The 21,734-nt window shown below is 48.7% G+C and overlaps 2 protein-coding genes across 2 annotated transcripts in view; both read left to right on the top strand.

The window, feature by feature from the left end:
* Positions 1–19,828, top strand: part of EDA (ectodysplasin A) — a 37,814-nt gene extending 17,986 nt beyond the window's left edge. Inside the window, exons 3-9 of the mRNA XM_009288096.2 lie at positions 5,201–5,230; positions 8,984–9,109; positions 9,186–9,239; positions 10,606–10,640; positions 11,050–11,101; positions 14,038–14,153; positions 16,186–19,828. Coding sequence (XP_009286371.1) covers positions 5,201–5,230; positions 8,984–9,109; positions 9,186–9,239; positions 10,606–10,640; positions 11,050–11,101; positions 14,038–14,153; positions 16,186–16,437 — 665 coding nt within the window. The 3' untranslated portion in view covers positions 16,438–19,828. The remainder of the gene's footprint in view (positions 1–5,200; positions 5,231–8,983; positions 9,110–9,185; positions 9,240–10,605; positions 10,641–11,049; positions 11,102–14,037; positions 14,154–16,185) is intronic.
* Positions 19,216–21,734, top strand: part of LOC103906227 (leucine-rich repeat-containing protein 32) — a 6,853-nt gene continuing 4,334 nt past the window's right edge. Inside the window, exon 1 of the mRNA XM_009288097.1 lies at positions 19,216–19,274. Within this exon, the coding sequence (XP_009286372.1) occupies positions 19,216–19,274 (59 nt within the window). The remainder of the gene's footprint in view (positions 19,275–21,734) is intronic.

A 21,734-nucleotide genomic window follows, 5' to 3' on the forward strand; every position in this document is an offset into this window, starting at 1 on the left:
CGGCCTTCCTGGGTACTCGTCCTTTGTTTGACTGATTTCTATAATGGTCAACCTTTTATAGGTTTTATATAAAATAAGCGTAATTACAAGGATCTGTTCCCATCAATAAAACCGGTTTGAACTCTTTTGCAGGAATTTAAACTATTTCTTGTTAATCCACACACATAACTAATAAGTGAACGCAGGGGGGGTTTAATATACTATTTATATCAGCATATGTCCTAAAGAAGTTTTTGATATTTTTGTATTTATAGTAAATCATAGCAGTGTGTAGCGTGCAGAAAGAAAAATCGGGGGGGCTATTAATCTTTATATGAGAAAACATGTCATATATAATACCCTCGAGTTGCATCACCATCTGCTTTTTTTCTGAAGCCCTTGGAAATGATCCGGCAGATGCTAGGGCTGCAGGAGCTGGGGGCTAGAACCTGCTCCCTGAAGCACGGTAAGATGTCTTCTGCTGCTTGCTGGGCCACAGCTGCGGTTTTGGACAACAAAAACTCATCTATTGCAAATAGTTTCTTTAGCTTAGGTGAGAACTTTGCATCTGAAGTGGCTCAGTGCTAAAACCCGTGGCCATAGTGCTTCTGCTAGAAGAAGTGACTTGGCATTGCTTGGAGCCTTCCCTGTGCAGATGCCCAGCTGGATGGCTCTGCGGGCAGAAGGCTTCCAGGGTGGCTGTTTTGTTGTCATATAGAGCTGTATTTTCCTGCTTGTGCCTTTCCCTCGAAGTTTACCGCTCTCGCTGGTTTTATATTCCCTCCTTTTCTGTTATCATTCCCTTTTATTTTCCCAACAGATGTGGAAAATAAGCTTTTGTAGAAGTCTAGGTCTTGAGCGCTGTTCAAAGCCAGGGTCTTCAAAAGCCCAGCGTGCAGCGTTGCTGCTCTGACACCTTTGCTGGGGAAATCCTATCCTGTGATGAAGAACTCAGCTGGCAGATGATAGAGCTGGCCTGAGTTATTGCAGCAGGAGTCGGTGGGCTTTTCCTACAGGAAATCCAACGAAAGATTATAAATTTTAGAAGTAGATCAGGTAGCTAGCTTTAAACATTTCAAGTCAGGCTAGCAGCCTGCTTCATAGCTTAGTAGCTATGGCTTTAGTAGTTAGACAAAAAGTAACCTCACTGCTTTCCAAAGGGACTGATGAACTTTTGAGAGACTTTTAAGCAGTGACCCATGACACTGGAGGCCTTGCTCTGAGCCAGAAGACCCCCTCCAAACCTGTGCTCCTCCTTCTGGAGGTTAGAGGAAGCCTTCTCATTCCCAGCTTAATGGTCTTCGGGAGCAATTCGCACATGTGAGGACGTGCCAGTGCTGTTCTTTAAGCCCTAACAGGTCTTCTCCTTCTATGCCCATCACCATAGCCTTTCCCAGTGGTGCTCACATCCCTTTCCCAGCGTTGATGGCCGACCAGGCGAGCTCTGCTTGACCACTTCTTGACCACCTTCTTGGGAACCCTTCTGTGAAATTGTTCTCATTTAAATTCATCTTTCTGTATGTAGATGATCAGGATTGCATTACTCCCAGGATTTTCACCCCCACCTACTGAGTGACATCAGTATTGCCCCATGTCTGCTGGAGGTATTTCCACTGATCCGTTTTAGGATTGTATTTCTGCCTTGCCTGGCTGTGTGACAGCAACTCAGCACGTGCAGACATTGTCCTCCGCAGCTCTGTCTGAGGAGCTCTACCATCCCGCAGAACGGTTTATTATTCCCTCTGTATATATAATTTATAGGACTATGCATTTTGTATGCCCGAATCTCATCCCATGCTTATTATCCTTCAAAGCCATCCAGCCTGTCCTCTCTGATATCCCGGTCCTCTTCTGTATTAACAGTTCTTGTCAATTTTCCTTCCTCTGCAAAGCAAAGCTAAAATCAAGGGTTGAACAGAGCTGACATCTTCAAGGATGGATAAGGGCATAAGCATAAATTTAATTTCAGGTGAAGGACAGGAAATATAGAAGGGGATGGACTTCCCTAGGTCTGGGGTCTGGCTTGACCTCAAACACGAGCAGACGGCATGCGGAAAGGAGGTGGGAGATAGGTGGGACTGGTAGGAAGAAGTACAAAAGTTGAGCGCAAGCACATACGGAGAAAAATAGCTATGCTTGGGTATCTGCAACTTTTAATACCAGTAGTCCAGACCACGAGCTTGATCTCTAGCAAGTCCATAACAGATACTTTAAGGAATTCATGAGGAACAGAGGTGATGTCAGAAGAGTGCAGAAAAGCAAACTCAAGGTTCTTTTTATAAAGAAGGGAAAAGAGGTGCTGGGGAACAGCTGACCAGTCGGGTTGCTCTCAGATCCCACTGGGACTGGAATAAATCCTCAAATGCACTGTGGTGAAGCCCCTGAAAGCAGAGATGAGAGCGGTAGCAGACAGCATTGGTCGGTGGAGAATTCAAGTCAAACCAATTTCCTTCTACAAGAAGGTGGCAGGTCTTGGGGACTCCGGAGCAGCAGTAGGTATCCTGTAACTTGGTTTTTTGTAAGACTTTTGATATTGTAGAGGAACGTGGCGCGTATGCCTGTAGTCTGCATCTTGGAGCGGAAAAAAAAGTATCTTCTCATAGACCTTCCTTGGAATCAAGTCATGTAATGGCCTCCATGAAACTGCACTAAAGAAATGCGGGTAGTGTGAAAGGCTTTGAGACTGGGAGCCTCTCCGCAGGAGGAGTGGGATAGCGAGGTGGGATTAACGGTGTAGGAGAAGACTCTGGGAAAGACTTACGCCTGCCTAACTTGTGGGCATTTAACCTGCTCCATCAGCTGACAGCTAACCAGCAGGTCATATGCACTCAACCACTGCAGCATTTAACAGGCTTTATTGCTTAAATATTGGGATGTGGCCTCAGAAAAGCATGTCAGAAAGGATTTTTTTTTTTTTTTCCTCCTCTGCACATGTGTGTTGGGACAATGTATATCAAGTAAGGTTTTCAAGCCTTGTGCCTCAGCACCTTTCATACTGAAGGAAATACAGATCTGATAATTTGGTGGAGCTCTGCTTCCCAAACTCGGTAAGAGACTTTGTTACCGTTTTAGACTAAATTGAGAAAGGTCCGATGAGTTTACCATTTTGAGCAAAAATGAGGAAAATTCTGTCTTCTGGTGTATCAGATGAACCTTCTGGCTCCCTGCTACAATCAAATTATCCACCCCTTCCTATTGGGAGACGAACAGATGCAAACCCCAGAGAGTCAGAAGCTCCCAAGGCTAATAATATTGTGTTTTTTTTCATGTCAGAAGTATTTTTGTGTTTGTCGAAAGATTCACTTGCACAGCCGTAACATCTCTCTCTGCCGTGCCTGGAACAGATGCGTGTGTTGTAATATAGACTGTGAACATTGACATCGCATGTGGTTCTCATTCCTCCCATTCATCTTTGAAGCTAATTGGTTCCATCCATTTCAAATGTGTTTGGCTCGCCGCAGCTATTTGTACTTTCACTCTGGTTATAGCGCTAATGGTGTGATATATATAACATGAAATAAACTCTCGTGACTCCGAGGTCTGAAGAGACACATACACAGCGCTCGCGTTTTGCTTGCTGTGTTGTTTTTTGTTTGTTTTTTTTTTTTTTAAATGATGTCCCCCAGACAATTTTTTTCTCTTCACTGAAGATGTTATTAACTAGCTGCTGCCCCAGATGAGGGCCGGTGGAGATCGCCGGCACGATCACGGCTCCTGCATCGCGAGAGCTCAGAAAACGCAAAAAGAGGAGCCTGTTGGTGTTTGCCAAACATAAAAGGTTTTGCAGTTCCTCTGCTGGTGGTGGACCTGCGGGTTGGCTGGAGTGTTGCTCCCTAGCAAGATGCTGGGACTGGCATTGTTAGAAACCTGTGTCTTGGCCTATCTACATGTTTTAATACTGTGAATATATGGATTAGGAAAAAAGTAGTTGATTAGCAGAAATAATAAATTAGATAGTACCCTAATTTTCCCATGACCCAACAGCATAATGGAGGCAAATTAATATTCCTGTTGAAAGGCATCAGTAAGGTATTTCTGGGTATTTCTCTGGTCCTTCTCTTATCTTTCCATCTAGCCATGGGAACGTGGCACTTTGTACTAATTGGTAATTTGTCTTTCTCTACCAGTGCTGACTCAAAGCAACCTCGTAACCTTCCATTCGTTACAAGCATATCTCAGTTAAAGGTGATTTCAATCTCCGATGTGTGTTTAAACCCAGATTTTAGAGGGATTTCACTGATGAACAGCGAGGGAATATTTGGGTATTTTTGCAGTTCATTCCCATCCCTGATTAGTTTTTGAGGAAGCAGTGGAGCATGTTTCACACTTCAGCTTCTGCTTAAAAAGTCATGTAGTTTCTCAGTTTCACTATAAATATTTTCACTTCTTGCTAGGGAGGTTTGTATTCCCATTGTTTAAATAAGCCAGTTCATACTAATTCTTTGCTTTTGTTTTTCTTGGTATTTTATTACTATGTTTAAACAATTTGGCTCACAAGTATTTGGGTTACTGCTCTCAGCTGAGAGCTGAGTCATGCTAACTTTGTTCTAACCTGTCCTCATTGGGAAGTAAAATGTGACGGCTTTAAATGTTAAGCTTGGCGATTTAAAGCTAACAGAGAAAATTCACGTATGGCTGCCTAGACCACAAATGCCTCCGTTGTCCGCTTGAAAAATAATCTGCTGTGTAGAGACCGTGTTTTTAAATGGTTTCTGCTGAGTCTCAGGATTTTTGCTGTCTGAAGGTTTGACGTGGCGTAATTCCATCAGCGACTTCAGGGGATACGTGTGGCAAAACTCTGAGCAGTGTTCAGCAGAGCTGGAACTAAGCTGGTAGCTGAGATTAAAGCTCTGGCTCAAGGGAGAAGAGCATCTCTCGCCTGAGCTTTGCCGTTGGCCCCAAGCGGTTGGTTTCACTCATCTTTGCAATAAGGGGGAGAGGTGCCCACCAAAGCTCACTCACTTGTGTGCTATACCAGCCACGGGCTGCTAGTTTGAGAGAGGGTAAAGCAGATCTGGGTCCCGGTAAAATCGTTGTACCTTCACAGCAATTGTGTGTAGAAAACAGAAAATGCTACATCTTTGGCTTACCGGTTTTGTTGCCAATTTTGTTCCAGCTCCAGAGAGGCACCCTCTGGGTCGGTGGGCGTTGGTGGGAGGGGGGGGTTATCGAAGATGAAATGATCACTGAATTTCACGAGTTTTCTTTTTTTTCTTTGTAGGTCCAAGTTCAGTTAAAAACAAGAAAAAGGGTAAGTTTGAGTTTTAATTTAATTTTCCTTTCTGTGCCTGCGTTACCCGGCTATGAATTCTCTTTAGCCAACATGAAGGAGAAACCGACGACAGGTTCCCTCTCCGGGAGGGGCAGGGATTAACGTGGTGCGTGGTCCCACAACACAGACCACGAGCTGCTCTCGTGCTCCCACATTGCCATGGCAGGACTGCATGACCCGGCAGCGGCAGGGGAGCGTAGGCGCTCGTTAAAGCCTTCCTTAAAAGCTAAAGGAAGTTAATTACGTTGTACAGAAGTAATTCTGAAGATGCTATAGTTAAATAGTTGAGTGGAGTTGAGTCACGTACCAGCTATTGGGAGCCACTTGCTGTTTGCCAGGCCGTCTCTGCCGAAGCAGCTTTAGCTTTCATCCCTATCCTGCCGTGCTGCAGGTTGGGGTCCCCTTCAGACCCACCAAAGTCAACATAGATACGCTCTGCATCTCACTTCTGGTTGTGTATTAACCTTAGAAGTAGTATTTTATGTGTCCATCCCGAGTGTTGGTGAGCCCACAGGTATTTTGTCCGACATGCTTATGTTCCTCAAGCTGTTTGCAGCAGGTAAGTGGGTAAAACGCATATGGATGAGTTGTTGTGACTTGGGTTATTTGGGAGGCAGCCCCGTGTTTCCGTGCGGTGTCTGATGCCGTCCTTGTTTGTGTAGGGCTCCTGGGGAATGCTTAGGGTCATACGCTTGCTTGCTGCCAGGAACTTGAGCGAGTCAAAGGATCTGAGTTGCTTTATAAACTTTTCCTCAAAAATATGCTGCAGTCTTGATTTCAGGGAAGCACGGTCAGATTACCCGCTTTTGCTCCTTGTAACCATCAGAACACTTCTGTGCGCGTTTTAAAAGCAGTGGTGCGTGCTCGGTTGTAGGTTAGGAGAAATGCAGAAACTGTGTGCGACTCGGGGTTGTGCTGCCTCTGAAGCCCAGGGAGCTCAATTTATCGAGGGGCTCGCGCAGGCGTCGACATGCGGCACGTGCTCGTGGCCAAGCCTATGCAGCAAAGCACTGACAGGCGCAACGTCAGCTCTCTGCTTACTACCTATTGCGCCTAATGTATATTTAATTAACAGAGAAGTTAGCTGTTCAGCACTTTGCTGCGTCCCTCGAGAGACCTTCCCGCGCGTGCCGGTACGTGGCCTGGGCTCCAGCCCACGGTCACGACCTGCAGCAGCGAGAGCAGCCGAGCTTTGCGTGTCTGTGCTACTTTAATAGCACATCAAATCGCTTTTAATCCTTGGATGCAAACTCAACATTTACGGCTGAGAAGTTGAGACAGGCCACAGTTAGAAATTTAGTTTATATTTACCCTCAAAAGCAGCATAAAATTTTACGTTTGACAAGTTTGTCCGAACAAAACTCTGAAACCCTAAACCCGTGTTAAATCAGCCAAACTAATAACAAATGATGACTGTGGTATTCATAGCAATTCTGGAGTAGCAGGGGGATCTCATAGAGCTGTATTATATACAGCTGTAGTGCTGTATAAAATAGTTTAATTTTATGGTATTGTCACATTTAATTTTTTTTAGAATTAGAGCGTTTTGTTTGGTGTACGATGATTAAGGAAAACTTACTGGTTCTGCCTGCTTTGAGTTTTGGAGCCTGCCTAGTGCATGTGGGTAAAGACAGAGACTTGGCACGCTGGGACTTGGGTGCTGGAGGCCCTCCCTGGAGAGCTGCTCATGCTGGGGCTGGGGTCCCCTCGGTTAGAAGACTAATCGAGAGCTTTATACTCACTGAATATCTATTTTTTGCCTTGTGACTTTAATAAGTGGAGGTTCCGTTAATGCAGAAAAGTAGTTGAAATTACTTGAAGGAGCGGGAACGCACAGAAAATAAGCGTCCCTGTGCGGCATCAGAATTATGTGCAATTGTTTTACTGCTAAACTAGCAGCTCCTCTAGTAGCAGACCGGATTTCTGAGACAGATTAGTTAAACCAGCTGTAATGCGTATCCCTCTTGGGAAGGAAAGCAAGGAGTGACAGCAGCAGGATTCCTGACTTACTGCATACGATCCTTCATTCGGATGTCCTAGATTGGAGGGGATGTGAATGAGAAGACTTTAGTAAGTGTGCTTTAGGGGAAATGGGTAAGGGGTTTGATGCAAGATGATAATTTCCAAAGCATAACCCGAGGGGAAGGAGATTTGCTGGTTTAGGGGAAGGCTGGCTTGTCGCCACCTCAGATTTGAAGACACGGCTGCTAATCTGGGCAGAAATACTGCTGCGAATGATTTGTCCCCTTCAGCTTTGCCCCGTTTTTTGTAGGATACCTGTATTACTTTAATCACCCGTGCTTACTTTAACTCTGCTTTCTGCACACCGAGACCGAACCGCGCGGTTGTCCTACGCTGATTTCCATGTGCCCTTGTTTGTGGCCGTTAGCGGCCGTCTGGAGATTTCCACTTCTGTGCTAACTAAAATAGGTGGGGTTTTCCTTCTAGTTTTGTTCCATGACAAAGATGGATATTTAGTAGAGAAACAAGTACATAAATGTACTCAGAAACCATTCCGATAACCATTATTTCATATCCTAACTGCTGCTGTCACCTAAAAAGGTGTTTAATTCTGTCCTACAGCGGACTTTGTTTCAGCAATTGAAGCAATTTTGCCAAGTTAATAAAGCTCTTTGACATAAAAGCCTGTTAGAAAGTTGCGTTTTAAAAACTACATCAAAAGAGCGTAATTTCTGTCAGGGATCTGGAAGATCAGGAGAGCACGGGTCCGGCTTTCCCTGCAGGCCTTATTTCAGTCCGCTGCGTATATGCCTGATAAGAGTCTTTACTTACGTGGTTGTGCTATTTCTCTTCCTGGGCGCGCGTGGTGAGGTGTGTTTGAGGATCGTGGCAATCCTTCAGTGCTTTCATCCTCCTGATTGGGTTAGTCCTTCCCTTACCCCTCCATCCAAAGCCCAAAATGCACATTTAATGATTTCGAGGCACTGTAGCATCTAAGTCCTTCGTGCACGTTAAGTGCATCCTCATCGCACCGTAGAAGTGTGCGGCTTTGCGGGGATGCCTCCTGCATCGCCCGGGGCGCTCAGCAGCTGGTGGAGAGGAGCTGAAGTTCAGCTCTGAACTGCCCTCTGGAGGCACCTCTCTCTCTCAGACAGGAGATGAAGCCGTGGGGATTGTATGCTAATCCATACGTATACAGCAGGGAGAAAAGATTGCAACTGCTTTCCGCCAAAAAATGGGAAACTGAGAAACTGCAGAGCGGATCATCTCGACTTTTTAATACCCCAGCTTTCACTGCATTGCATTGCAGCGTGCGGCTGGTCAAAGGGAGCATCCTAACCTTGCCGCAGGGGTGCAACCGGCTCTCGGGCACGCTGCCTTTGCGGGCTGCGGGACCTCCCAGCCCCGTGCCGAGAGCAGGGTGGCCAGGCCAGGGCTGCAGCCAGAGCTCGGGGGGCAGAGACCGCCTGAGCCTCCATCTCTTGGGAGGCCTTGGAGAGTCCACGTGCCTCACTTAAAGGTAATTACATATGCTGGAAGGAGCCTGCAAGGCGGCGACCTGCTTCTGCCCTGCCGGCAGCGTTGTCCTCATGGTGTGGAGCTGCAGGACCCCCACCCCGGCCGGTTGGGTGCTCCTCCTTGTCCCTGCCCTCCAGCCGGCCATGAGCCATCCCCAATCTGCTTTCCTCGTTCCCAGGGCTTTCCTGTAGGTAAAAGACCATCCCATATTCAGTGTGCAGAGAAGCTAACATTTGACCTTCTATTTTTCAGGTAAAAAGGCTGGTCCTCCAGGGCCCAACGGTCCCCAAGGGCCGCCAGGTCCTCCTGGGCCCCAGGGCCCCCCCGGCATTCCCGGCATCCCTGGGATTCCCGGTACAACCGTCATGGGACCGCCAGGCCCCCCTGGCCCGCCCGGCCCCCGGCATTCCCGGCATCCCTGGGATTCCCGGTACAACCGTCATGGGACCGCCAGGCCCCCCTGGCCCGCCGGGCCCTCAGGGACCGCCTGGACTGCAGGGCCCCTCAGGTAACCAATTTTTCCCCTTCTCTGTTCAGAGCCTTTGCACGCCAGGGGCACGCAGGAGATGCCATGGCGGCACCGCTGCTGTACAAGTAAATAAAAGAGTTCCAGGTTTCCATCTGAGGACAGCGTAGGGTCGAAACGCGATGGTGCAGCGTCCTTGTGTAGGACTCGGGTGTTCCTGGGCTCATCCTTGCACCCATGGGGGGACGAGAGGAGCAGCAGAAGTTCTGCAGCCCTGTGGGCTGCACGGTGGGAGCCCAGCAACAGTGGTTTAGGGTGCGATGCTGCGGGCGAGGTGGTGCCTGTCGGAAGAGGAGGATGCAGAGGAGGAGCAGCAAAGACCTGCGGAGCCTCAGTTGTGTTTAAGCATCCCACTGAAGTCTGCCGGTGACCGATTTCTGTGTGTGCAAACTGGCTGCAAGGTGGCTCTTCCCGACGGTGACTCGGTGTTTGTGTTAATTCCTCTTAAGCTGACGCAAAGCCTAGCTTTGCATCAGGACCGGGAGGGCTGATGCTTAGCACAGCCGCTAAGCCAGCCCAGGAACCGCACGAGCCGAGGCAGCTTGCCTCCCGTACCAGCCAGATAAAAACATCTTTTTCTCCTGCAGTTCTTGGTTTCATTTTTCTTTGTATCTGCACCATATTGTTTCTCCACAGAGTCATGTGCCAATTATTTTATTAAAATCCCTGAATTTAATAACTGTTTAAAATGCAGATTAGTGGAAGTTCACATCAGTGTTGTTTGTTATATATATATATATGAACAGTCTAGTATTAAAAAATGTATCTTCAGAGAAATCGGGACTATTACCCTATAGCTCGGATGGCTCTCAAAGGAAGACTTGGTTGACTTCTCAGTTTATATCTCGGAAATTGCCAAAGCAGAGGCCAGGAGCAGCATGAGGTCCTTAGCACTCCAGAGTGCTGCCCACAAGCATCTCCTCTTTAACAGAGATTTGTCTCTCAGAGAAAAGAGGTTTCAGCATGTAGCTTGAATGATGCAATGAATGACCTGAGTTACTGCAGAGTGAAACTTGTAATCTTTGCAGCCAAGAGGCTCTGTTGCTACTACCGATCAGGAAAAGGGTTGTGCAGTTTTTCCTTCTAGTGGAAACTGGTTGAACAATGTTGGGGAATTTTGATGACGTTAGACAGAAATGCAGGAATAAAATAGGAAAAAGTAGGATGACTCTCTCTCTTGTTTATGTAGTTTTTAACATTAAGCTGCACCCCATACCGCTGTTACTGTCCTCCTGTTAAAAATGGGGGTTTAATGGTGGTTACGGGGTAAGAGAAGTTTTTTTTATAGGAGTGTTTACTGCAGCTCTTTCAAGCTTCCTCTTCAATGATGTGAAATTGCATTTTGCAGGTGCCACGGACAAGGCCGGCTCCAGAGACATCCAGGTTGGTTGATCTTCTTTCAAGGGAAAAACCCAGCTTTGGCTGGAATTTTGTAAACATTACTGGCTATGTTTGCTAACGTTGTGTTTGATGGTATAGCTCTGAAGAAAACCCACCCCTTCTTGCGTGTGCTAAATCGTAGCTACACAGAGTGACCGCCTGAGCTCACCCTTTTTATTGCTCAAAAGAAAGCCGTGTTAATCTGGCTTGGGCTTCTCACCTCTTCTCCAGTACTTAAACGTGTTGTTGTCAGCTGCTCTGATCTTCTTTTTTCATTTATGAAAAGCATTAATGATATCGGGGTACTATCAGGCCTCTGGACTGGTCACCAGTGCTCTGGAGGTGTGTCGAGTTACTGTAAAATGACACAGTGTTCCCTATTAATTTTAAATCCCTATAATCTCATTTGCAGCCAGCTGTGGTCCACCTTCAAGGCCAAGGCTCAGCAATCCAAGTGAAGAATGGTAAGGATCTCATGATATTGGCAGTTACTGAAAAGAGCCCATCCTGCACCCGTAGCCTCGTATCTGGGTCTAAGTCCATCCTATAACACGGGTCCCTGATTATCCCTGCTCTTGGCCTCCCCCCGTGATAGTCTGATTTGCCTTGCCCAGACCTCCTTAGAGGAGTCTTCTGTTGAGTCTCCATCCCCGTTTCCCCTGCGCTCCTATTTATCTCACAGATTATCTCTACTACATCCCAGTAATTCTGTCCTGCTGAATCTCCCTTCTCCTTGACCTCCAGATATGTGTTGTGCCTCCTCCAGCCTGCTGTTGTACCATCAGTTTTCCTCAGCCCCTCGGTGGCCAGCCTTCTTTCCCACTGTGTTCTATTTCAAGCCCTCAGTGTTGCCCTTTTCCTGTCTCAGCCCCATTGGCCTGTGTTTTTCTCCAGTTTCCCCAGTAATTTATGGCAGGGGAAGGCACAGCTGTAGTGTGAGGACACAGAGGTGCGCAGCCACGAGCTCCTCCCGCGTTACGCTGCAAGCGTGCACACGCGCAGCCTCCGTGGTCCCTTGTGCATCTCTACCCCCACCAACAGCCTTTAAGCCTTTAAGCTCAAGTCCTGCCGAGCCATTTCACGTCCACAGGCAGCTCTTTGCTCTCCTCCTTCCTCCCCAGATCCCTATCCAATTTCTGCTCGAGTTCCTGCTCTTCTTGCCAACAGCTGGGTCTCATTCATTAGCTGCTGCCTCCCTGCTCACGGTGTCTGGCTGTGCCGGAGAGGGAGCTGGCTGTCTTGTCCCCTGCCTGAGTCACCACGCGCAGCTCCCCGGGGAGCGCAGGCAGCAACCCCGATGCACGTACCCCCGTCCCGGACCTCGAGGGCTGCAGCTCCCAAGGATTGGTGCAGCAGGGACAGGGCTGCAGGACCCCCGTCCGCCAGCTTCTGCCCCACGCCTGGGATGATGAGGGCTGGCCAACGCTTCTGTTGAAAGGCAATTTCTCTCTTTCAGCAGACGTGAGCTGTGGGAGCTGCAGTTTCTCATGGTTGGGGAAGTATGCTTACAGCGGGGTGGGGGAAGCTCCCCAAAACAGAAAGGAAACTGGCCGTTCCTAAGAACAATACAAGGGAAAAGATGCTGGTTTGCTTACGTTCAAAAAGTAATTATCCCTTTATTAATAGGAAGCCTGTATGTTTACAGAGCGTACTCTACTCCCTAAGAGTGGGAATTGCCCTGTGAGTGTACTTCCCTGCTGCTCGGGAACAATCTGATGCTGTGAGCCATTAACGCTGTCCAGCTGACAGCAGGCAGAAAACACAGCCTGGCTGGCTCGCGACTGGGGGCAGGGAGCTGAGGAGCGGATGAAGACTGGGAGGAAAAGGGTTGTATCTGATAAAACAAGGCACCTACAGGGAATGGCTCTGTCCTCGGCTCGTAGCGAAGTGTGTCCTCTGGACCTGCTCGTTGGCCCGTCCAGAAAACAGAGGTCTACTCATCTTGTCAGTTATTCCATTGGCTCCAGTGCCAGAGGGCTGGGTGGTGGACCTATAAACCCCTGACCGTGCTGAGGACCCCAGTTAGGGGTTAATGTGGTGTGACGTGATGCAATTTCATACTTTGTTGTTATTTTGGCTTTTAAAAACCTAGGAAATGTAATGACAAAGCATTTGTTAAAATAACGCTAGTTACAAAGTCAAGAATGTTGAAGTCAAGGAATACCAGAATTAAAATCGATTATGTAACCCTAAGTTGGCCTCCGTGCCCATACATGTCCTGAGAGATGGTCTAGTCTCGTAGTTGCACACAATTTTTTTCCATAATACTGTGGTCTCTTTTGCTGCGAGGACTAGTTTTCTTCTAGGGACTATCCCAAGGCCTAAAGTGAGGGTGAAGGCTGTATCATGACACCACTGCTGAGAACATCTTCCTGCCCAGCAGCACTGAGAGGGGGGCAGACAGACTGGCCACTTGTAGTCCCATTCCCATAGGCACAGGAATCACCATTCTCATCCTAGCCTTGCCGTGGTCCTCAAGGACGTACCTGTTGATGTAGCCTTCAGCACACGGTCTGCTGAAGCTCCACTTCATTTAGTGTGGACACTGAGTAGAGAGGTGTGGGGAGGGGAATGAATGAGATGGGAAAGTAGAGGAGGAGGTTTAATGGTCTCAAGGCTGGGTAATGTCAGTTGAGGATCTTTCTTGGAGAATCGGATCCTGGTCCTACCTGTGCTGCAGAGTTTCTTCCATGATACCAGGGAAACCGCCAGTAACAAAGCTCTTACAAGGGCCACTAACAGATGCTCTTCAGGAGGCGCCTGGGGTCTGAGTTGTAGAAATGCTTTTATAATCACATCTGCAATGGCATTTGTGATCTGTGACTGAACGTACAAAAATAGTGAGAAAAATCAGCCCTTGGCCTCTCAGGCGGAATAAGAAAACTTAGCAAATGCCTTACAGTACTGGCATTGATTTGCATGTGCCGGAATGTCTTTGCTCTGGAGTGGGGAAGATACTGGGAACGTGTTTTCAGGCCTGTAAAACACTCAAATATGATCATAAGCTCAACTTAGTGTCAGGAGGAGGCAAGCTAGTCTGTATCAGCGCTGGGGATGAACGCAGTGTAGTACAAAAGGCCGTACGCCCACTTTCAAGGATGGGGAGAACTACTCTTGATGAGGACAAGTAGATATGTAAATCAGTTGTGCTGTGCACAGCACAAAATGAGTGTCCACCAGCAAGTGATGGTGTAATTAGAGCTATAGAGGGGAGTCCAAACTAACGCACCGTAGCCTTTAATTCTGGGATTTTCTTACTGAGTTACTTGACTTTTCAACTTGAGCCTGTGCCAGCCGTTGTGTATGAAACATTGCAATGTCACTGTATTTCTGTGCTCCTGCGCTTTTCATTCTGACGGGTACTGAGTGACTGCCGTTTTCTCATACTGAGATCTTTCAGGTGGAGTCCTCAATGACTGGTCTCGCATCACTATGAACCCCAAGGTGTTTAAGCTGCATGCCCGCAGTGGGGAGCTGGAGGTACTGGTGGACGGCACATACTTCATCTATAGTCAGGTAGAAGTGAGTACGGTCCTAGGCCTAACTCCTATTCTTGTGTTCCAATGGAAGCCTTGCATGAACCACGAGAGGGCTCCAGACAACTAGCAAATGCCAAGAACTTGTATGTACTTTTAACCGCTTCGTGCTCTAGGAGATGTGTGTCGGAGGAAGACGTTAGAGTTTTGAAGTGCAAGGTCACACGTTTCGCCGTGACACCAGCTGCAAGAGATTAGTTACGGAAACACATGCGCAGACGCCCAGCCAGCTCCCACATGCCACCAATGCCTTTCTTTAATCCTCCATATTGTCTGTGCAGTCATTCACCAGCACATCTAAACCTCCTTGCAGAACAAGGGTCCCAGCAGGACGCTAGGCTCTGGGCTTTAAAAGAGATGTAAGACCAAAACCCTGACAACTCGTGATCATTGCGAAGCCATGTCACTCTTTGTAAGCGTAGGACTCTCGGCCCGGGTGGCTTGGCCAAACTCCAGCCCAGGTAACTCCATTTTGCCTCCACCTTCTTCGTGTAGCTTCAGACCGACACGATGCGCCAGCAACCGCATTGTGCAGCGGGATGGCTCAGCTGCTGCTTTAGTTGGTACCGACGATGGATGTACGGACCTGCTTCTGTAAAAAGGGCTAAACAAAGTAATAAATTATTGTATTATGATTTAGTATACAGCTAACTAAGACATCATTTCCTCTCCCCATTCAAATAAAAGGCAGGAGATGGACTGTCATCTAACGCCCTGCTCCCAGTGTCTTGCAAATCTCTGCACAGAATTGCTGAGCTGCGTGGAGTATGAGCTGCGAAGCTCTCCCCTTCCAGAGCATGCAGGGTGTCCACCCACCTGTGGACTGAAAAACTGTCCAGGTTCTGGGACAGATTTTAGCAAGACAAGAGGGTTTCCGTGTGACAACCACAATTAAGCAACTTTCACCTTGCTCCAGGCTTCTAATACTACCTCCTGCTCATGATTTGCCTCTATTCAGTTGGCAGCCCCACTGGGACTGTACCAAGTCGGATGAAGTGGGCTGTGGATGTCAAGTTAGGTGCTCTTCCATGGAACTGGTTACGTGTCTGGTTTGGATGGGGACAGGAAAAAGAACTCTACATGGGTCAAAGTATAATTGTTTCCCGAGTGCTTAACGCTAATTGCTGGCCACAACGTTGTGCCTCTGAAGCCTTTGTTGTTTGTAGTCCATCAGGGAAAAAGGGGACTCAGTCTTGTGTAGCTTCTGTGGTCGCAGGGTGTAGGCTAAGAAGAATTAGCAGATGCATCCGAAATGGCTGGTTTTCTTCTATCAGGAAGAAGCAGCTCCCTGGGACTGACTTCTCTTTGGACAGGTCTTTCTCATGCATCTCGCAGTTCTTCAGAATCAGTGTGTGGGAGATGGTTGAGTAATGGAGTCATGGGGACTTAGGCGCTAGGTCTAAGAGTTAAATCAGTACAAACACTATAAGGTCATTTGCTTCCGAGCTGTGGAGGTTGGGAGAGTGTCTTCCCTGTAGTAGCTTATGCCTTTGAAAGCACCTCAAGTCCAATTACAAAGAAGGCAACTCCCAGTACATCTTAGGGCATTCTTGATGTCAACACTAAAGGAGGCTCATGGGACCCAGAAGGCAGGACTGGCCAGGTAAGTGAAAGAGGACTTCAGTTACAATATTTCTGTTTGTTTGTTGGATGAAAAGCTGTTTGTAGCAGATAGGGTTGTCTACACATTTTTCTAACTAAGCCTGTGCAGGTTTGTAATTTTTCCTGTATAAGCAGGGTCTGAAGCGAGGATTCGTAGCTCAGCCTTAGATACATGGATTCACGGATGCTTGCATGCTGGTGTTAGCATGAAGTGGAATACAGAGTTTCCTCGTGTTTGGTTGGCTTGGGGTTCTTTCTGCCTCGAACAAGTCAACCTCCCATGAGTATAGGTGTCCCGGGGCCAAGGAAGGGATCGTTAGCGGAGGGAACATATATGTACACACTGAAAGGAATGTGGACTTGTTCCTTGTGCACTCCCTAATACCTTTCTTCTTCCTGCTTCACATCAGGTATACTACATAAACTTCACAGATTTTGCCAGCTATGAGGTGGTGGTGGATGAAAAGCCCTTTCTGCAATGCACTCGGAGTATTGAGACCGGCAAGACCAACTTCAATACCTGCTATACAGCTGGGGTCTGCCTCCTCAAAGCCAGGCAGAAGATCGCTGTGAAAATGGTCCATGCTGACATCTCCATCAACATGAGCAAGCACACAACTTTCTTTGGGGCCATACGCCTAGGAGATGCACCAGCATCCTAGATGAACTTGGCATGTCCAAGGATACTCACAGAACTGCACAGTGCTGCTGTTCATAAGCGTATCAGTATTTCAGGGGGTTCTGTAATCCGGCCATAAAGAAAACTGATCCAGAGCTATTTATTCCTATATGTGAATACAGGAAGCACAATTGTCTTCTGAGACTTGCATGGAGACTTGGATCAAAAAGCTAGTTGAAAAAGCGTTGTGAGGAAGAAAGGCTGTTGTGTCTGCCTTGTCTCAGTATTTCAAGTATTACTGCACTGATATTCTGCTCTGTGATCTTCACACGAGGCTTGTTGAGAGTGGTGTGGGTCTCTGCTTTTATGTTGCACTAGCAAGAGCATCCCAGGCGGTAGCGGGAGAAGACAGACTAATGTCAAAATTGTCCCACCCAGGCACTCCTGCTTCTGCACGCTAATGAAAGCAAGAAAGGGGGTTTCTGGTTTTCTGCCTTCCCAGTTCGAACTGCAACGGCCACGGGGTGCAAAGGGAGGTGAATAAGACAGGGTCAGTGGTGTTTACATTCATCCTCAGGAGTGCGAGCAAAGGCGGCGAAGTGCCTCTACCTAGAGCTTGGAAGCAGGCTGCAAAAGCAGTAAGTGCGAGAGGAAGGCGAATACTTAATAGAGCAGGCTTAGCAGATAGGAAACTGCCTCCACATTCCAGAAATCACAAAGTCCCAAAGAAAATGCCGACTACCGGTTCCAGAGCCTCTGCTACTTTCAGCTCCTGCCATTACCCCAGAGGTATACCTTGCCCTAACAGGGGCTGCCTTAAAGTACTGCTGCTGTTACAGCAATTTGTGTTTTGTTGGGGGTTTTTTGTCTTTTTAATTAATATTTTGCAAACCAGAACACATTTCTACAGGCTTCACCGAGCCGCGTAGAGCAGACACAAGTACTTGTGAAAACACTCTGAAGAAGTTTGTCATGTTTAAGAATAAAATTATTCAAACAGGAATTTTTTTTTTTTTCCTGTCTTAATAGCAACTGTCCTGCTTTTAGCTGTGGTTTTCATCCTTCCTCCCCGCACCCCTTTCCTTTTGGCACCCTTCTACCTAAAATGCTCTAGTAAGTGGTGATGGAGTCTCTAGCAAAAAAAAAAAATTGTATTTAAAAAGTCTGGTCCAGCATGAAGTCACCACTTTTTCTTTTCTCTGAGCCCTGCTGAGTCTAGTCATAACTCGATTTCTGGTGACTAATAGAAGAGCTGGGACGCTATTGTTTCTTTTGGCTTCTTGAGCAACTCTCTCCCGTTACCTCCCCTCAACTGGGGAGACCTAAAGCTATAAGATGTGCTCGAGCTGAGGAAGAGGCTGAAGCGCTAATTGCTCTTTTGTGTCATGCCTTGGTTTGTGCTTGGTTGTGTCGGTTGTCTGTTTTTTTTTTTTAACTGGATGTCTTTTCAGAGCATCTTTTTTCTTTGAGAACTAAAGAGGGTAGTGAAGTTTCAGCCTATGTAGCAAATGGGGCAAGTCCCGAACCGACGTCTTGGTGATGGCCTCCATCTCCAAGCAGAGGTGGCTCAGCCGCGGTCACCTGCAGGGACGGGGGAGCGGACGTGTCTCAGCACCACGCTGGAGCGACTGATCTGACCGCAGAAGGGTCCACCCTGGCTGAAGCATTCTTGGCTCCGTCACTTTTCCCCGTCCGTAGCGAGTGATCTCACTTGCCAAGTATTGCAGTTATTGGGAGATAAATATTTCTTGGGGGCACCCAGCTTTGGCTACAGCCTCGCTATTCACAGGAGGCGTACAGTTTGTAAAATAACTGCATGAAAAATTGCCTGCTATTTCTTTTTCAATATGTTCGCCTTTCTAGCCTTAACATGCTGGACTAGCAAGAGCCTTAGGGGCACTTAACTAGTCTTTGTGGTTTATTTCCTTTAAAATGGATTAAGAAGGACATGTTCCTCTGACAAGAATGAATCAGGACAACTGTGTATAGTGAGAACATTAAGTAAATCATTAACAGAATTGCTTTAGAATACAGCCTGAGCAGCAAGACTTAGGGGCAAGCATAAATAACGCAATGACTTGGGAGAGCGCGATGGGTGGAGTTTGCGTTCCTTGTCCGCCACTGGCAAGATCTGGGATTTGCTCCTGACTGTGGCTGCAGGCAGGAGGAGGCAGAGGGAGAATCCCTTCGCTCCGTAAAAGCCCCAGGCATCGCTGTCGGGTTCCCTCTCTGGCATGTGCCTGGGATGCGGGAGGAGAGCAGAAGGGAGCGGTTCCTGCCGTGGAAGGTGTTCGTGGGCTTTTTCTGATGCTCATGTTACACCAAAGCGTGAGCTCGGTGTAGCTGAGTTGGGGACGTGGGGTTGGAGTTGGACATGGAGTTGGAGAGCAGAGAATACCCAACTGCAGGTGGCCTTGGTACCGAGAGCCGTGTTCATCCCTGGGATGAGCGGGCGGATCACCAGTCCTGTAGCAGCCACGGAGAGTCTTTATACTTGAAACCCTTTGGCCTCTCTAACAACACGTTCTCATTAATGAAGTATTACAGTGCAGGTTACCTAGGCTGTAGTAGAGCTGCTTCTGTGTGATGCTTCTCTAGATAGTGTCCCACCATCTTTGGTGCCTCTTCCCCTTAACTGGAGCCGAAAAGGCCTGGAAGCAGCTGAGAGGAGCGTGAGGAGGATGCATGTGGGAGGTTTTAACAAACTCCAGCAGGAACAGGGCCTTGCCTCCAGTCTTTCCCTCTGACGTCTTTGAATTTTGATGTATCTCGGTTCCTAGGCTGGTTGAGAAGGAATTGCTTCATTTATAGCGTATCCGAGATGGTGGACATGAAAGCAGTCACCACTGGCTTCCCGTGTGACAGCCCTCCTCTCCTGTGGTACTTGCTGGCTCTGCTCTTACCTACCGTGCCTTGGCTCTGCTGCCCAACTTTCGGCTGGACTCCAGCTGCAGAAGTGTAGCAAGCAGATCATCGGTATGTAATGCACCGTCTGAAACCCTTCTCCCTCCCAAGCTCCTCTCTACGGAGACAATTTCTAGGGAAGCCAGCTCGGCTGTTGTGTTCAGGGCCCCTTTTGAAGGAAAAATTCCCTTCAGTAGAGGCTTTAGGTCATGGCTCCCTACCCAAAACTGCCTGGCCTTTGCTTCCCTCCAGCACCTTTCTCACCCAGGTAAGCGGTTGTGGTCTCCCTGCTGCCACTGTCCCCGTCTGGGGACTTGGCATCGTCCTGCCGCTGACTGAGCAACATCAGGTGCTTAGAAAAGGGCACCCGAGCTGCGTTGGGAGGGAGATGAGCAAAGTGCATTAGCTCGTTCATGTTCCTTCCCCTCTCCCCAGTAAGAGGTGGAGGGCGGGGAGTCCTTCCCACTCGCTGGGGGCTGGTGCCCCCCGCCCTGGCTCCTGTCCTGGCCCCGGGCAGTCCTGGCGCAGGCTTTGGGGCAAGTGGGAAGGGACAACGGCAGCTGCGCTTCATGGCTGCACCCATACAAGCCTGACTCCCACCCCACCCCACCCCATGTTCATCACTCCCAGGCTGGAAGAAAGCCTCTCAGACGCCCCAGCAAAAGCATAACAGGAGAGGAGTGGGGGAAGAGAGACACGACTCCCCCCGTTACCTGTTAGAGCTGCACGGTGATATACTGATGCTGTTTCCCAGGCTGGAAGGAAGCCTCTCAGACTCCCCAGCAAAAGCATAACAGGAGAGGAGTTGTGGGAAGAGAGACACGACTCCCCCCGTTACCTGTTAGAGCTGCACGGTGATATACTGATGCTGTTTTGTGCTTCGACATCTTTATTCAAGACACTATCTGTATATAAAATATACATAATGTATATAAATTAGGATGTAAGTTTATGTAAATTGTCAATAATGTCTTTGCAAATAAAGCTTTTTCCTGATCTTGGTGTTCTGGGTGGGACTTCCTTCCCCAGCCAAACCAGGAGTTTCTGTGGAAAGTATTTTGACTGTGCTTGTGCGATGGGACACAGCTGAAAGGCAAAGCTCTGCCGTCCTTCGGGGAGTATTTGCTACGCAGCTGCTGTGGCCGCTGACGCGAGAGGCGTCGGGCTCAGAGCTGCTCAGCGTTTGCCTTCCAGCTCCCCGCTGCTCTCTGCGGTCAGGGGAATGCGCAGAAAACAGCATTTCTGTCACTAGTTATTGGGAAAGATGTATAGATTTGAGGTACTTAGATAACCAGATGCTCTTCTGCCTCCTTAATGCCCAGGATGGGCGCAAGTGTCTGTCACCCTGCGGTACGGCTGTGACGTTGGGCAAGTAGCTCCATCCCCTCTTCTACCAAGCCTCTGTCCTGCTGCTCATTCCTCCTGTCCTTTGGAGACCTCTCACGTGAAAGCCTTTGGGGGAACATGGGCATCTCTCTTTTAACAGAGCACTCTGGGCACCTGGGAGCCAGCCTGGAGGCCAGGAGTGGCAAGAAGCACGGGATGCCCTGCGATTTACGGGAGCAAATCTCTTCCCGTTCGTGCCTTCAGCACAGTTCATGAAAAGCCTCTCGGTATTTGCAGAGCGCCTTGGACGGCTCTCGGTCCGCGCCCGGCTCGCTCGGCTGGGCACTCCTGCGAAGGGAGTTCACAGCCTTGGGATGCAAATGCCCAGGGATTCTCCGCAGAAGTCCCTGATCAAAATCAGGGACTTTTCAGCTGATTTCATCGGCCGTGCCCGATGTGCAGACCCGTGCCCAGCAATTTGGGATGCAGGGAGGAGAGGGCTGGGGTTCCCCGGGCAAGGCGGCGCCGGGGCCGGGCGCGCCAGGGGCTGCGCCGGGGGCTAGAGCACTTGCATGGCGCGGTTCCTTCCCTGTGCTGCCTTCCGCTTTCGGGGCTCCACGCTCAGCTGCTGATGGGAGATGAGGGACGCTGGAGGCGAAGGTTCATCCAGAGGTCAGTGTTTCCCTGGCCGGAATCTGCGGGATTTCACATCTGCACAGATGTGCTATCCTCACCGCGCCTCTGAAAACAACGGCGGGCTGTTAGCTCACAGCTGCCCCTGGCCCCGGCTGCTGCCGGAGTCCAGGTCCACTGCAGTTAGCAGAGAGGGTGTCAGCCTAAAACACCGGCCCTGGCCTTCAGGCTGAGCCCGTCTGGCTGTCACCGCTGCCATGCGTGCCCTGGCTGGCTGGTGACATTGGTCTGGCTCAAGGCTGAATCACATCCCAGAGGTGACAAAGTGCTCCCCACCGCGCCAGCTCTCAGAAGGGCGAGGGGCAACAGCAGCAGAAGCCAGGCTGCTTCATCTTCCAGGGGTGGGGGGGTGTGTGTGTGTGTGTGTGTGTGTCTTTTTTTTTTTTTTTTTTTTTTTTTTTTTTGCCAGAACCATTT

This window comes from Aptenodytes forsteri, unplaced genomic scaffold, assembly GCF_000699145.1.
Source record: "Aptenodytes forsteri isolate BGI_AS27 unplaced genomic scaffold, ASM69914v1 Scaffold72, whole genome shotgun sequence".
In the NCBI taxonomy this organism is placed as follows: domain Eukaryota; kingdom Metazoa; phylum Chordata; class Aves; order Sphenisciformes; family Spheniscidae; genus Aptenodytes; species Aptenodytes forsteri.